Source organism: Rhizopus microsporus, assembly GCF_002708625.1.
Source record: "Rhizopus microsporus ATCC 52813 unplaced genomic scaffold scaffold_5, whole genome shotgun sequence".
NCBI lineage: Eukaryota > Fungi > Mucoromycota > Mucoromycetes > Mucorales > Rhizopodaceae > Rhizopus > Rhizopus microsporus.
Genome location: NW_019671920.1, coordinates 1,201,012 through 1,215,311, shown reverse-complemented (window position 1 = coordinate 1,215,311; position 14,300 = coordinate 1,201,012). Strand labels below are relative to the sequence as shown.

Here is a 14,300-nt window from a genome sequence, read left to right as displayed (position 1 = left end):
ACCCCATAAAAACCCTACTTTTTGTCCGTGCTACTCTACGCGATCGAGTATTTCACACGTTAATGAAAAGATCGTCAAGAAGTCATAATGACCTGCGCTTGAGGTTGAGGTTGAGACACACACGTATGTCATGCGAGAATAGAGTACCAGCTATCCAAAATGTGAGAGGTGAAGAAAAAAGAAAACTTTGAGTAATTACACTTTTTATCCACAGAATTCAAAATATGCCCCCCAAAATTTGGGCGTTGCTGAATGTTTTGAGAATGCGCCGGATCCTAAAAGTTTTTATAACTGGGATATCCCGAGTATATCCCGGTGCCTGAAAACATCCCGAAAATGAATGCAACTTAACAAACTCCAAGTTTCTTTATATAAGCTTGTAGATATCTATCTGTAAGATAACTTGAGGTAGATTTAGGATGTAAAAGACAAAGGACAGGGGCAAACAAGTATTTGTGAGAATTCGTTTATTTCTGAGAATTGAGATAATGGAAAATACAACGAAGAAGAGGGCTCCATTTATATTTTTTGATGTGGGTTAAACCAAGGTACGATTTGATTCGTTCTGCTACGATAATGGTTAAAGCTGTGGTTCCTGGCTTACGACAATGATCTGGGTGATTACTAAATTACTCTAATTGGTTATTCTTATTGTAAAGACTACACATCGGAATAGTGCTCATAAATCACTTTATATTCCTTATTGACTACGCACAGACTCTGTCTTAACCAATTATGGAAATTGTAATCTTCATTCTATAACAATCTGAAGTATCGTTTAAAGCTTTTCTGACGCTTTTTCATAAAGAATCCGTAGAGTTATTTACACACAAAGTTTCAATCCGAAAACATGTTGTTTTTAGAACCAAATAAAGTTCAATGAAAAAAATTTAGACAGGTCTGTAATTTGAGATGAGGAGAGATGACTTTGTTGTACTTTTTATATATAGCTTTTATTTTTACTAGTATTTATATACCTTTGTAAATTTAATGATAAATGTATCATTTCTAGATGAAAAAACTCGAGAAAGGAGGAGTGGGAACTGTTTATTAAAGATGTCGTATGATGCTGTCAACGAAGCCCCAAAATCTTCTTATGCTACGTTTTTAACCTTTTTTCTCATCTTTTTTTTAGACCAATATTTTCAGACGCGATGCTTGAAGGTGATACTCATTATTACGACACCCATCCCAATAGCTTTGAGAATGTTTGATCCACCCTTGACAGTTTTCAACAGCAACTGTTTTACATGCCTCAGAAATTCGAGATGTGGGCTTGGAGTTCTTTATCTAACGGATTTCTTTTAATATGGCTCTTGATTTTGGGCCAGCATTTTTTAACTGAGTTCAAGAAAGGAGATTATGGATGTAAAAATAAAGGCTTGTATCCTCTTTTGTTAATAGCATCCAAAGCAAAAGAAGAGTGACGAATTCTGCGGTTATCCATGACAATATAAAATCCTTGCTTTTCATGTCTATCCAAAACATTCATGAAAGTTTCAAAAAACTTGACAATGTGATAGACTGTGGTGCCTTTTGTTAGGCGTTTCTTCTTATCCTCTTCATCTACGTTAGCTTTTCTTTTCTTAGAGGCTGGCTGTAGGTAGCTCTTTAGTTTTCAGTACCGCCTCTCTTCAATGGCTCGACTTTCGAAAAATTAATTGTGACAAAGAGTAAATGCAGCCAACAATGTTTATATTTACTCTTTTCTATTGTGTATTTTAACATTAGCTGGATATTCAACCTTTGACTAAGTTCGACCTCTTATCATTTGAGTGTGGAAACCTGTCTCATTAAAGATATTTCTTTGCATCTTACATAAAGCGTGAACTTGTACATATTTCGAGTCCTTTTGAGGTTCCTTCGAGGCCTTGAGGAAAGTACAAGCCAATCACTTATTCCTAGAACCATTGATGAGTCAATATCTTGCCTTTCATGTTGTGTCATATACAGTAATCTATTAGCAACCAAAGCTGCTAAAAGCATCGAGCTCTATAAAGAATACAAGGATGCCAATACTGTACTAGAAGAACTTGAATCACAGTACAAGTATGTTATAAAAAAGGTATCTAAATGCGAGTTATTAATTACCTCATCTAGCAAAATACTTGGCATATATAAAGATGTATTTAACAATGATACCTTTGGATTAATATCTGATTATACATACGCCAAAAAAAAAAAAAACTCTGCGAAACTTGTACGTTTTAGTGCAAAATTACTAAAGGAAACAACATCAAAGCCGGAATTAAAGTTCAAGACGTGATATACTATGCCTAGGCCAAGCAGTAGCATGCGTAAGCCATATATGAGTATTATCAAAAATTATTAACGACAATAACCATTGATAGTGTTTGTGCCGCCAACTGGCGTTCATGCAATGCATGGTGTCCTCAAGAGAGATTTCAACACTGGTCTAAAAATTTGGTTTTATTTTAATAGAGGAAAAATACAAAGAGGTAAAGAAAGCATTGGAAATAATAGTGTTTATATTAAGATAAATCAGGAAACAACTTTCGTTTGCTTTTTTAGTATTTTGTAGCTCTGTTCATTATTTACATTATCGCCTCAAGAGAAAAACTAGGGATAAACATAAGTTAGAGTGAAAGGAACCGAATAAGCAGATAACCTCTATCTCTACTATGACATACAAAGAGAGATGGATGAACCTTTGTCCAGCAGCTTACAAGTGAATGTTTGACGAATTCGCCCAACAGAACAGTCTCAAGCACGAGAACGCTGAACATATCTGAAACAGTGCAAAGCCAACAGCATTCATTTATCAAGATTTGTAACAAGTACACAAGGACCAAATACTAGAGCTTCTCAGGAACATGGGTCATCTCCAACCAAATTGTGGTTTGTGGATTTTACGCCAACAAGGAGATGAGCAAAGAAACAGCCGAAAAATTTACACATGAAGCCATGGCCATTGCATCTTGAAAAATGCTGCTTCCACCAAACAAAGTAATTATGGGAAAGGTTTCAGAAAATGAGCCTTCTTCAATGAAAGAGGAGATGAATTTACAAACAGAAGACAAAACATGGTTTCTTTTGATTATGTGAATAAAATATTCTTCCGCAAATCTTCCAAACGATTTGGGACTAATATCCTCCTTTATACTTTCAGTAAGTTCAGCAGGATCAACAGCGACATCTTCAGTGACCTTCTCTGCTTGCATAAATTCATTAGAATTGGATACAATAGTTGATTATAAAACTTTTCTAAATATTTTCTTACAAAGCCATATTGTATGGTTACGCTCACTACACCTATAACATTCTTTAGTAACCAGTGCTGTCTTTGATGTTTTGATTTAAAGTAAGACAGTATGGACCATATAAAAGACTTCAGAGAGAGAGAGAGAAAAAAAAAAGCTGAATTCTGGTAAGGGGGAGCATCGTCACGGCCAGAAGCTAAGCCATGATAACTGATTTTTATTAAATATCATTAAGCAATGACAGCTTGGCCATGTTCGACATTCAGAAACAACATTTCAATAAGATCTGAAGTAGGGTTCCTGTTGTAAACATTGATGCAATTGCGCCACAATTTTACCAATCTGTTCTTAAATGACATGATAGGTTTTCATGTCATGGCTTGAACAACTGGTGGGAGAAAAGAGAAAACAACAGCTTCTGGTGTAAGAGTCTGCTAAATGATCGCTGCAACTCTACGATTCATAATTTCTTTGAGAAGTCAAGATTTCCATAAGTGGCATGTGGGACAGATTTCAGAGCTTCGGTGTTTTGAGATTATTTCTGCTAACTGCAAGTACTCACCTGTTAATACTCTTGGTAACGACAGTAAACTAGGTTATTTCACTCTTCAAGGTATATGAGGACGTCTACTCTTGACTATGAAGTTGCTCAGCGCTTGAGGATAATGAAAGGATTTGATTGGCTCAACTCTGTAAAACATACGTTTTTGTATGAGTTGCGTAACAAATACTTCAGCGAGTACAAAAAAAATAGTGTACAGTAATTTTAAAAATTAATGCCGCACCAAGATGCCGTTTGTATATTTTGTAATAAAAATTCAATTTTTGCGACAATGCTTTCTAGAAATACTGTACAGTTTTTTTAAAAAGTAAAGTCGCATTTTTACAATTTTATAGAATAATTTATACGAAAAAGCGACAAGTCAGCGCAACATCTCTTTCTGGAAATGGTATAACATTTCAATAAAAAACAAAAACAAGCATTATGTAACCTAAAGATGCCAGAATTATATGATTAACAGCTGTCAATTTACGATTGGTTTACAAACTTCAAAAAGGAAATGATTAGTTTGCAAAAAAATTTGTGGCTGGTTTCAAATTCTGTAAGTATAAAAGGAGGAGATTTTTTCTTTTTTTTTTTTCTTCACCTCTCACATTTTGGGTGGCTGGTACTCTGTTCTCGCATGATCATTTTGATAATGATCGTCCCTTCGTTACGTGTGTTAAACACTGTCTCGGCGAGCTTTTCGTTAACGTGGTGAATCTTATCAGTAGTATCCACGTACAAAAAGTAGGGTTTTTATGGGGTGTTTTCAGCGGGCTTATCGTGAACAATATCCCTAGCGTCGAATGGAGTATCTTCAAGAGGCCTGGTTGCACCTCTGCCATTCATTATGTGATAGACCCTCCATTTGCGTTCTGGTAGTACGATCTCAGCGACCGCTATAGGTATAGAGTACGGCCTCACCATAGGTAGTACAGCATTCGCGTTCTATACTTGGCGTTGTTTACGTTGGTCCCGGTGCTATCAACAATTTTGGGCTCAAGGGTCTATTTTTCTTTTTTTCCTCCGCGATGCTAGAACAGGTCTACGTCCTGTGGGGGATGGATCCAAGCTATTTTGAATAGCTTTGGTGAACGAAGATTCTAGTCTTTTTTATATCATTTAAATGAAAAAATAAATAAATTGCCAAGCTTGATCCTACTTTGATTACATTGCTTATTAGCTGGTTGTACATTTCAAAATTCCAAAGCAAATTCCTTGCAGTTATTGTAAAGTATAACAAAAGCAGGCTTACCACCAGTAACAACACGACTAATGAGAATATACATGCTCCCATCAACAAACACATGCCACTTGAAGATGCCTTATTTACAAGTCAAAAAAGCATATTCTATTGATATTGAAAAACAAATAAGCGTAGTACTGTTTCTAAAAAGCAAATGTATTCAAATGAGCAATCTGCTACTTCTACTACAAGTGTTAACTATAGTCAAGTATAGTAGTAAATATGCTTCGTCTCAAAGCTAACCAATTCAGTCACCTTGTTACATTGCAACACACACAAATAGCTCAATTCAAAAGACAGACATATGACTTCTCTTCTTTAGATGAATTCAAAGAGCTTGACAACATTAATCCTACCATTCAAACATATGTTAATGAAGAAAGTGGCACAGAATACGCAATAGTGGCTGAGGATTCCGCTTTCCAATATGGAAATATCACCAAGTTAGAGATATTGACACAGTTTCTGTGCCTGACTATAAGATGGAAGACACCATTGAGGGAATTTCTTCTGAGCTACAGAAGGTTTTTATCAATAATCATAAAAATCAATACAAGAAATACACTTAAGAACAAATTTGGATTTTTATCGTACTAATGCAGGAAGGAGGTATGGCTATGCCAACGGTTGTTAAGCAGCATATGATTTCTCGTAGCAACGCATGCAGGTCATTCAAAGAGTTCAGCTTGAGTAATAGTACGGTTTTACCCAGAAGTGCGTCAAATAAAATTAACAAAGGCACGCCTCAGAAGCTCTTTACCGAACACAGTCAGTTTTTGATGGATTATTTTGATAAGCACCCATCCTCCACACTTGGTTTGGCTAGAGAAGAACTGTTTTTTCATTTTGAAGGCTTGGTCATCTTACTCACTGCTTTATGGAAACATTTGACGGAACATCACTTTTTCTCTTTGAAACAAGCATCGAAGTACAATTTGGATAGAGATGTTGAAAGAACCATCCTTCTTTGTCATGAAATCGTAAACAAATGGATAGAGGTAGGTGTAGATTTCCAAAAGAATTGCGTTGTTATCAAAATAAAATAAGATTACATAAATTGACTAGGTTATTTTAAATTACTGTATAATGGAAGAAGTATAGCTATTCGATATTGCTACGTGCAAACGGTCCAAGACAGGCATGCTATATAAATATTCTATTGAAAACCGTTTGGTGTTAAAATAGTACATATTATAGTGCCTACCTTTTGTTTCAGGAGATATTCTTGTGGAATCAAATGCTTCAAAACGATCATTGATATTCTTGGAGAATCTCTGCATACATTTCATTAGTGATTAAGAATTTGATATAGCTCTGACTTACAATTCTTTCATTACGCTTGTATTTGTCGTCTGCTACTTTTCGATACAAATGAGCCCAAAACTTGGGTGTCGTAATCAACGGAAAGCCACTGCTAGAAATCCCATTTTCAATTCATTTTCTCACTATAAAGAGACCAACGTTCATTGCATCTGCTCTCAAAATTGAGAACTCTTCTGATACTTGTCGAAGTATTTGTTATGTATAAAAATATAGCTATTAAAACTATCCATAACAGTAAGGTGATTATGACTTTAGATTTTATTCTTACATGATATTCTTTATAGTTATTTTTTAATAATAAAGATAGTTTGCATCTTCTCGAAATATATTTATCTGAAAGATTTAGGACAATGTCTTCAATGGTTTTTTGTTTTTTAGGTACATAGCTGTACAAGATATTGACCTCGATTTAATTCTTCTTAGAAAAAAGATGATTAGACAGAGTACAGTGAAAATCGTGTTAAATGGTGTGTAAATGATGGCAATAGCACCATTAATCGATACAGTCTCTGTCCTGATAAAACGCAAACAGGTATATCTGCCAAACTTCGAACGCTTAAAATTTGTTCTAACTTAATCATTTACAAAATAGGCTATGCCCCCATTGTATACCTGTTAAAACTTTGCAGACAGTGTTCAGCTAGTAATGCTTATGGTGAAAACTTAGTTGCTTTTGTTTAGTTACAGCTAGTTAGGTACTGATTATTCTATTTTAATACTGTCAACCTCATCCAGTGATAGGCATAGAGCCGAGATGTCAATACAGCATTGAACATTCAATCGATTCTTGCAGAATATGTTAATAATAACTGTAATATTAGATCAAGGAATGCTGCATTTAATAGAGTACTTTAACCAACATTATTAAACAGCCACTTGGCCCTTTTGCACTAGTAAGTATTTTATTCTATTCTGATTCGAACAGAAAATACTAACGTCATCATTATCTTGTCCAATCAAAAAATTCTGGGGTGATTTAAGTGAGTGCTTATAACACGCCAGAACTTTTTTTTTTTTTTTTTTCGACCATCAACAGGGTTTACAAACTATTAGAAAAAAGGAAGCTGTGTCTCCTTGGATTGGAAAAAAAATAATATGCTAATCAGACACCTTTCTTCTTCAAGGTCTGTTATTGTTGATGTCATTAGAGCCATTTTATCCCGACCCATGTCAACCGACGCTGCTCGTCCTTCGAAGTATCTTCCACATCGACATCCATTGACAGCATGGAATCATGTCAAAGGATCCACTTATAAATACAAGAGCAGACTGCTTACAACGCAGGTGCAATCGTTCTTAGAAAGCAGGCTAGATACAAAAAAAGATGATGCGAATGATCTGACAGCTGATGATGCTCAGGGGAAGCACCATAAAAGTCAATATTCACCGAGATTTATCCCTGTAAAGAGAAAGACAAGCGACGGGAAAGAGTTTATAGTGAACGGATGTACCATGAAGCAGAAAAAGAAAAAACCAAATACAGTACACGAGTACAACCGGCTAATCGTCTTCGCCATTATGGAAAATAGAATCAACAAAGCGATAAAGTACCTGCGTGAGATGGAAAACCGCCGTGTGATGCCAAATACACGTACATATACCCTAATTATAAACGGATACTGCAAGCAGTTAGATATGACCAGAGCCCTCAAGTGGCTGAATCGTATGTTGCAAAGAAAATATAAGCCAGACGTTTATATTTATACCAGTTTAATCGATGGTTATATGCGAGGCGCGGATATTGATAAAGCAGAAGATATATTCCGGAATATGATGAAAAGGGGAATTAAACCATCGTTAGTGACGTACAATGTGCTCATGTATAATTCAGCTCGACAGCTTAATATGAAATCAGCCTTGATGTTTTGGGGAAAGCTATTAGAAGCAGGACTAAAATCAGATGTATATACATTTGCCATCATCATACACGGATTGGGACTTGAAAGTCGTATAGACGAAGCTTGGAAAGTGTTTGAATTGATGAATGCTCAAAATGTTGGTATCAATGAAGTTGTGGCAACAACGCTCATGGGAATGCACGTAAAGCATAATGACAATGAACACGCTATCGAGTTATTCAACAAGTTTTTCAAACAAAATACGGCCTATAGACTGAAGCCCACGAATCACACTCGCAACGTCTTGTTGAATGCAATTATTTCCAAAACAGATGTCGAGACAATTAAAAAATATTATGAAGAATACACACAGTCACTCTCAAAATCTACGCCAACAGAGTCACCATACTTCCTTGGCGCTAATGTTTATACATATACATCCTTCATGCGTGCTTTCTTACGACACGATGATTTGTCCATGGTTGCCAAAGTCTATTCTGATATGAGAGCACGAAATATCCAGCCAACCCTTGTTACCTACTCCACTCTTATGCTGGCTCACGCCTTTGTTCCAGATCCAGTATCATGTCAAGCCATACTTGAAGAATTAAGAAAAGGTGGGGTACAGCTTAATGTTGTGTTATATACCATTACTATGCGGGCATGGGCTAAAGCAGGCAGCTGGGAAATGGTAAAGAATACTTACAACCTAATGAAGCAAGATAATATTGAGCCAAGTAAAGCCACCATGGAAGTTTTACGATGGGCAAGGTCCATGAACGATAGTGTATAGAATAATGTCTTTTTGCTGTAAATAAAAAAGTGTCTGCAAATATATACAATTACAGATATTTTATTTATAAATGTATTGTTCTACCCTTGCCAGTTCAAAGAATGAAAGGAAGTTCTAAAAACCCCTCTGAACTTGAGAGCAAAAGTGCTATGAATTGGAGAGAGGGGCATAGAGGTGAATCTCAGAAAGGGAGGCTATTGAAAAGATAGTAAGTAGAACTCAGGATATTCGTTAAGATCAAGACATCCTTTGTTAGCGAGAGAATTGGCTACAGCCTGCTTTACAGTGCCATTAGGATGATCGAGGACACGAAGCATATGAAAGATAAAAAGACCACGTATGGCGCGCGTCCTGCCTGCTTTGCCCTAGTCATCGTATCGTCGAAATGGGTTTCTTAGGAGCAGTGATGTTGGGCGCGTGAGCAAACTGCTCAAGGAGGGAAGCGTTTTATTGTTTGAGTCGGATAATTTTAGCCTTGGATGCAGCGAATTCTGCTTGTAGTTGCTTTACAAATATACGCGCTATTTCCAGAAAGAAATATCGTTCCAGGATGTTGTATTTTGTATATTTTGTATTATAAATTTTTGAACTATGCGACGTTACAAAAAAGTCTATTTGAAGCTCACATAAATATGGTAGGCATAGGATCTGATAAAGTCTATTTACAAGAAAAGATGTTGCTTCATTTGCATCAAATATGAAATAAAGAGAAAAGAAAAAAGGATCTATTGATTGTAGAATGCTTCAGTGGTGATGCTCAAATGGTTTATAAAATAGGACTGACACACATAAGAAATCCGAACTAAGCTGACAGAGTTAATTAAGGATAACATCTGCATCAATAATTATCCAAGTCATCTTACAGAGCTGGGTATAGCGGTTCTTAAATTTAGAAATTGCATCACAGTTTACCCTGGAAGCCAAATTTATTTTGAGTCTCAAAAAATTTTGTCCCTTCCCTTCTCTTTCGTAGGAAACATGACTTTCATTCGTGCTCTTGCTTCGGGTTCTCGCAACGCCCTTCGTACCCAGAAGGTTAATGCTGCTACTATTACTCAAACTGCCATGAAGGCTACTTCCTTCAAGGGTAACTTTTTTCAATTATCAAAATTATATAAATACTGACATCTATCTTTAGCTCGTAACTACGCTACTGAAGCTACCTCTGCTGGTAAAATTCGGTAATGCAGCAATAAACAACTATATCATATATGCACACAACGCTGACACAGTATAAATATAATAGTTCTGTTATTGGTGCCGTTGTCGATGTCCAATTCGAACAAGAAAACTTGCCCGCCATTTTGAATGCCCTTGAAGTTCAAGATCACGCTGGTGGACGTCTTGTTCTTGAAGTTGCTCAACACTTGGGTGAAAACACTGTCCGTACTATTGCTATGGATGGTACCGAAGGTAAATATAGAAAGTAACTTATTTGACGTGTTTCTCATTGAATTATTAAAAAGGTCTTGTCCGTGGTCAAAAGGTTATCGACACTGGTGCTCCCATTACCATTCCTGTTGGTAAGGAAGTCCTCGGTCGTATCATCAACGTTATTGGTGAACCCATTGATGAGCGTGGTCCCATCAACTCCAAGGCTCAACGTCCCATTCACGCTGATGCTCCCGAATTCGTTGACCAATCCCCCACTCCCGAAATTCTTGAAACTGGTATCAAAGTCGTCGACTTGTTGGCTCCTTATGCTCGTGGTGGTAAGATTGGTCTTTTCGGTGGTGCTGGTGTCGGTAAGACTGTGTTGATTCAAGAGTTGATCAACAACATCGCCAAGGCTCACGGTGGTTACTCCATCTTCTGTGGTGTCGGTGAACGTACTCGTGAAGGTAACGATCTTTACCACGAAATGATCCAAACTGGTGTCATCAAGCTCGATGGTGACTCCAAGTGTGCTCTTGTCTTTGGTCAAATGAACGAACCCCCTGGAGCTCGTGCCCGTGTTGCCTTGACTGGTTTGACCATTGCTGAATACTTCCGTGACGAAGAAGGTCAAGATGTGTTGCTCTTCATTGATAACATTTTCCGTTTCACTCAAGCTGGTTCTGAAGTATCTGCCCTTTTGGGTCGTATCCCCTCTGCTGTCGGTTACCAACCCACTCTTTCTACTGATATGGGTGGTATGCAAGAACGTATTACAACTACCAAGAACGGTTCCATTACCTCCGTCCAAGCCGTCTACGTCCCTGCTGATGACTTGACCGATCCTGCTCCTGCTACCACTTTCGCTCACTTGGACGCCACCACTGTCTTGTCTCGTTCCATTGCCGAATTGGGTATCTACCCTGCCGTCGATCCTCTTGATTCCAAGTCTCGTATCTTGGATCCTCGTATTGTCGGTGAAGAACACTACAAGGTTGCCACTGAAGTTCAACAAATCCTTCAAAACTACAAGTCTCTTCAAGATATCATTGCCATTTTGGGTATGGATGAATTGTCTGAAGAAGATAAGCTCGTTGTCGAGCGTGCTCGTAAGATTCAACGTTTCTTGTCTCAACCTTTCGCTGTTGCCCAAGTCTTCACTGGTTACGAAGGTCGTCTTGTCAAGCTCCAAGATACCATTCGTTCCTTCAAGGAAATCTTGGCTGGTAAGCACGATAACTTGCCTGAAAACGCTTTCTATATGCAAGGTGATATCAATGATGTTCAAAAGCGTGCTGAAGAACTCGCCAAGGAATTGGCTAACCAGTAAATTCATACAAGCAAAAGTGCCCCATTTACAGACAATTTTAATATGAAGGAAGATGATACGCATATAAAAGCATGATAAAAAACTTGAAAATAAAACAGGAAGGAATTCTTTCGCCCCCTTAAAACTTACTGCTCGACAATTCTAACATAGAAAAAGTGATGACTTTACTACGGCTACATGGATGACGTTAATGTCGTACATATAACAAAACCAGTTCGTGGCTTTTTTTAAGTTGTTTATTATTGTTGAATTGTGGTTTCTTTTCCTTTTTTTTTTTTTTTAAAGTAGTAAACATGTTGAAACTCTTTGGGACAAAAAGGAAAAAGTCATCGTTTAAACCAAACCAAGTTAAAATACCTGTTCCGATGATAAACGGTGTTCAATATGCAGACATGTCTGATTCTCAAATACAAGACATCCTCAGTCATGCAACTAATAAAAAACCCAAAACACCTTCTTTATCTAGTCAAAAGTCCAATAAAAATAGTATCACACACATTACACCGATCCGATCCATCAGCTCACCTCCTATCTTGGTTATGCCGAAACCAAAGCACCGTCTGCCACCTACGTTGGTCATCTTGAAGAATACAGAGCATGAAAAAACGCAGGTTGATACCATGGATAATGATGATGATGACCAAGATCTATTGAACGTTGCCTTTGTGCCTGTAATCAAAGATGAGGATCATGAGCAACCCTCTCACAGGTTAGTGTCAACTGATACGAAACAAATACATTTGGAACCATCCAATGATGTTACGAGAAAAAGCGACGATTCAAATACATCATTCCTATCCGCTTCCGAGTCTTCTTTTCTTTCTCTTCCTATAACTACTGAAGCAAGCCATAATCCTAACACAAGGATGATAAAGCAAGAAAACATAGTAAAGCCAATACAGGGTCAACCAATAGAGAATACAAAAGAACATCGCCAAGCATCTTCTCTTTCTGATACAGTAAATAAACAAGATTCACCTCCTTTTGAGGCACTCTCGACCTCATCACAGAAAAACATCAATAATATGCCAGTGAGAAAATCAGCAAATGCCCAAAATGATATGATAGACGAAATGCAAGCTCAAATACGAAAGATGGCTTTAAAAGAGGACCTATTGGAGTTGAGGCGTACGCTAGATATGATGGAACAACAACGAATATTAGACAGAAAGGAGCTGATGTCACGAGTGATGGAACAAAAGATGAGGGAAAAGGAAATCATTGAGCAAATCAGTTCAACCAAACAACTGCTTGAAGATGCCTTAGCAAAGAACTTGTTTAATGCCGGGATGTATCAAGATGAAAGCCAACAGCAGCGTAATAGAAGTACTGAAACAAATATTCAAACACTTGTGGATTCACAAAGTAATATAGAACTGGAGCCTGCATCTAATGCCACAACCAGTATAAAGCCTGTTGCGTCAAACTCTACACCAACAGCAAAGTCTAGAAAACCAGGCTATACTGATCCGCAGACAAAAGAAGAAAAACCAGATAGACAATATCAACGTGGCAGAAAATCTAATTATTCTGACTCGAAAGGCAACTATGAAGACGGCTACTTTGCTGATGCCTACACTTTGTCTCAGTTCAACTATTATGAACTTCCACCTGACAGATACATCCGTAGAGGAACCCAGCAAGTACCTCTTGAGTACGACTATAACTATCCTGATATGTATGGTCCGTCTAAAATTGGTTTACAGCAAGATCAACCAAAGAAACCTAAACGACGGCAACGTTCTAAATCACTTGAAACACAATGGAAAACTAACGCCGCTACTGAGCATGAGTTTATTCCTAGTGCTGCCTCTCTGCCTCGCTCGCGTAAATCATCGCTGCGTAGTGCCAAAAGCCTGCAATCAGAAGGAAGTGTACCTCGTCTTTCGCAATATCAGCAAATAGGAGACACTCAGGCACAAGGTGAAGATTATTTCACAGGTGCAAATATAGACTCTGATGATGAAATCATAAACAGAAATGAACGGTTATTGTCGATTGAAGAGCAACGTTATCCCAACGAAGGCCGTCCTTTAAAAAGGAATTCTCTAAGATATCGGTCAGTAGACGATAAGAGATGTCCAATGGATGGCCTTAGACCCTTACCTCCGCCCATGTTCTACCATCATGCTGGATTTATGCCTTTACCTCCATTACCACCCTTTGCTCCTGGTGTTAATCCAATGGAACAGCAAGTCGAGCCAGCTTATTATGGGTATCGACCAGACTATTTCGGACACCCATCTCTAAGTAGATCGTCATCAAGGATAAGAGGTCCTACGAAAAAGTCGCTGTGGAATCCTAGTGGATTACCTTCACCTTACAGAATGAGAAGGAGAGGTGACGGTCAAGATCCGTATAATGCCTATCAAATGGGAGATATGGATAATGAGCCACCAGGTGATTTTGATTCGTTCCAGGAAGATTTTATACCTCCTAATGGGTTCATTTCTCATCCGTCTATGAACAGGTTACCACAGAGATCACAACCAATGTATACAGATCCAACTTCATCCTTGTTGTATATGCAGCCATAAAATAAATAAACGTGTATTTTTATTTCTTTCTTTATTTGAAACGCTATTTATAATCATGTATCTTTTGTCAAATCGTACAAGGATGGAAAAAAAA

At 37.6% G+C, this 14,300-nt stretch overlaps 4 protein-coding genes across 4 annotated transcripts; all 4 read left to right on the top strand.

Annotated features, from left to right (window-relative positions):
• The first annotated feature begins 4,848 nt into the window (after nt 1–4,848).
• RHIMIDRAFT_278891 (uncharacterized protein) lies at nt 4,849–5,366 on the top strand. Its single transcript, XM_023612796.1, has one exon. The coding sequence runs from the start codon at nt 5,086–5,088 to the stop codon at nt 5,251–5,253; it is 168 nt and encodes a 55-aa protein (XP_023468066.1). The 5' UTR covers nt 4,849–5,085; the 3' UTR covers nt 5,254–5,366.
• A 241-nt stretch (nt 5,367–5,607) lies between these two features.
• RHIMIDRAFT_236338 (uncharacterized protein) lies at nt 5,608–6,057 on the top strand (the record flags this gene model as incomplete). The annotated part of the gene is made up of 1 exon (XM_023608530.1): nt 5,608–6,057. The coding sequence occupies one exon, from the start codon at nt 5,608–5,610 to the stop codon at nt 6,055–6,057; it is 450 nt and encodes a 149-aa protein (XP_023468065.1).
• A 1,308-nt stretch (nt 6,058–7,365) lies between these two features.
• On the top strand, nt 7,366–9,020 carry RHIMIDRAFT_278882 (uncharacterized protein). The gene has a single exon (XM_023612795.1). The coding sequence runs from the start codon at nt 7,430–7,432 to the stop codon at nt 8,963–8,965; it is 1,536 nt and encodes a 511-aa protein (XP_023468064.1). The 5' UTR covers nt 7,366–7,429; the 3' UTR covers nt 8,966–9,020.
• An 811-nt stretch (nt 9,021–9,831) lies between these two features.
• On the top strand, nt 9,832–11,950 carry RHIMIDRAFT_225386 (ATP synthase F1, beta subunit). The gene is made up of 4 exons (XM_023607527.1): nt 9,832–10,052; nt 10,104–10,146; nt 10,212–10,378; nt 10,432–11,950. Exons 1-4 carry the CDS (start codon nt 9,944–9,946, stop codon nt 11,667–11,669), a joined length of 1,557 nt encoding a protein of 518 aa, XP_023468063.1. The 5' UTR covers nt 9,832–9,943; the 3' UTR covers nt 11,670–11,950.
• Nucleotides 11,951–14,300: the final 2,350 nt, after the last annotated feature.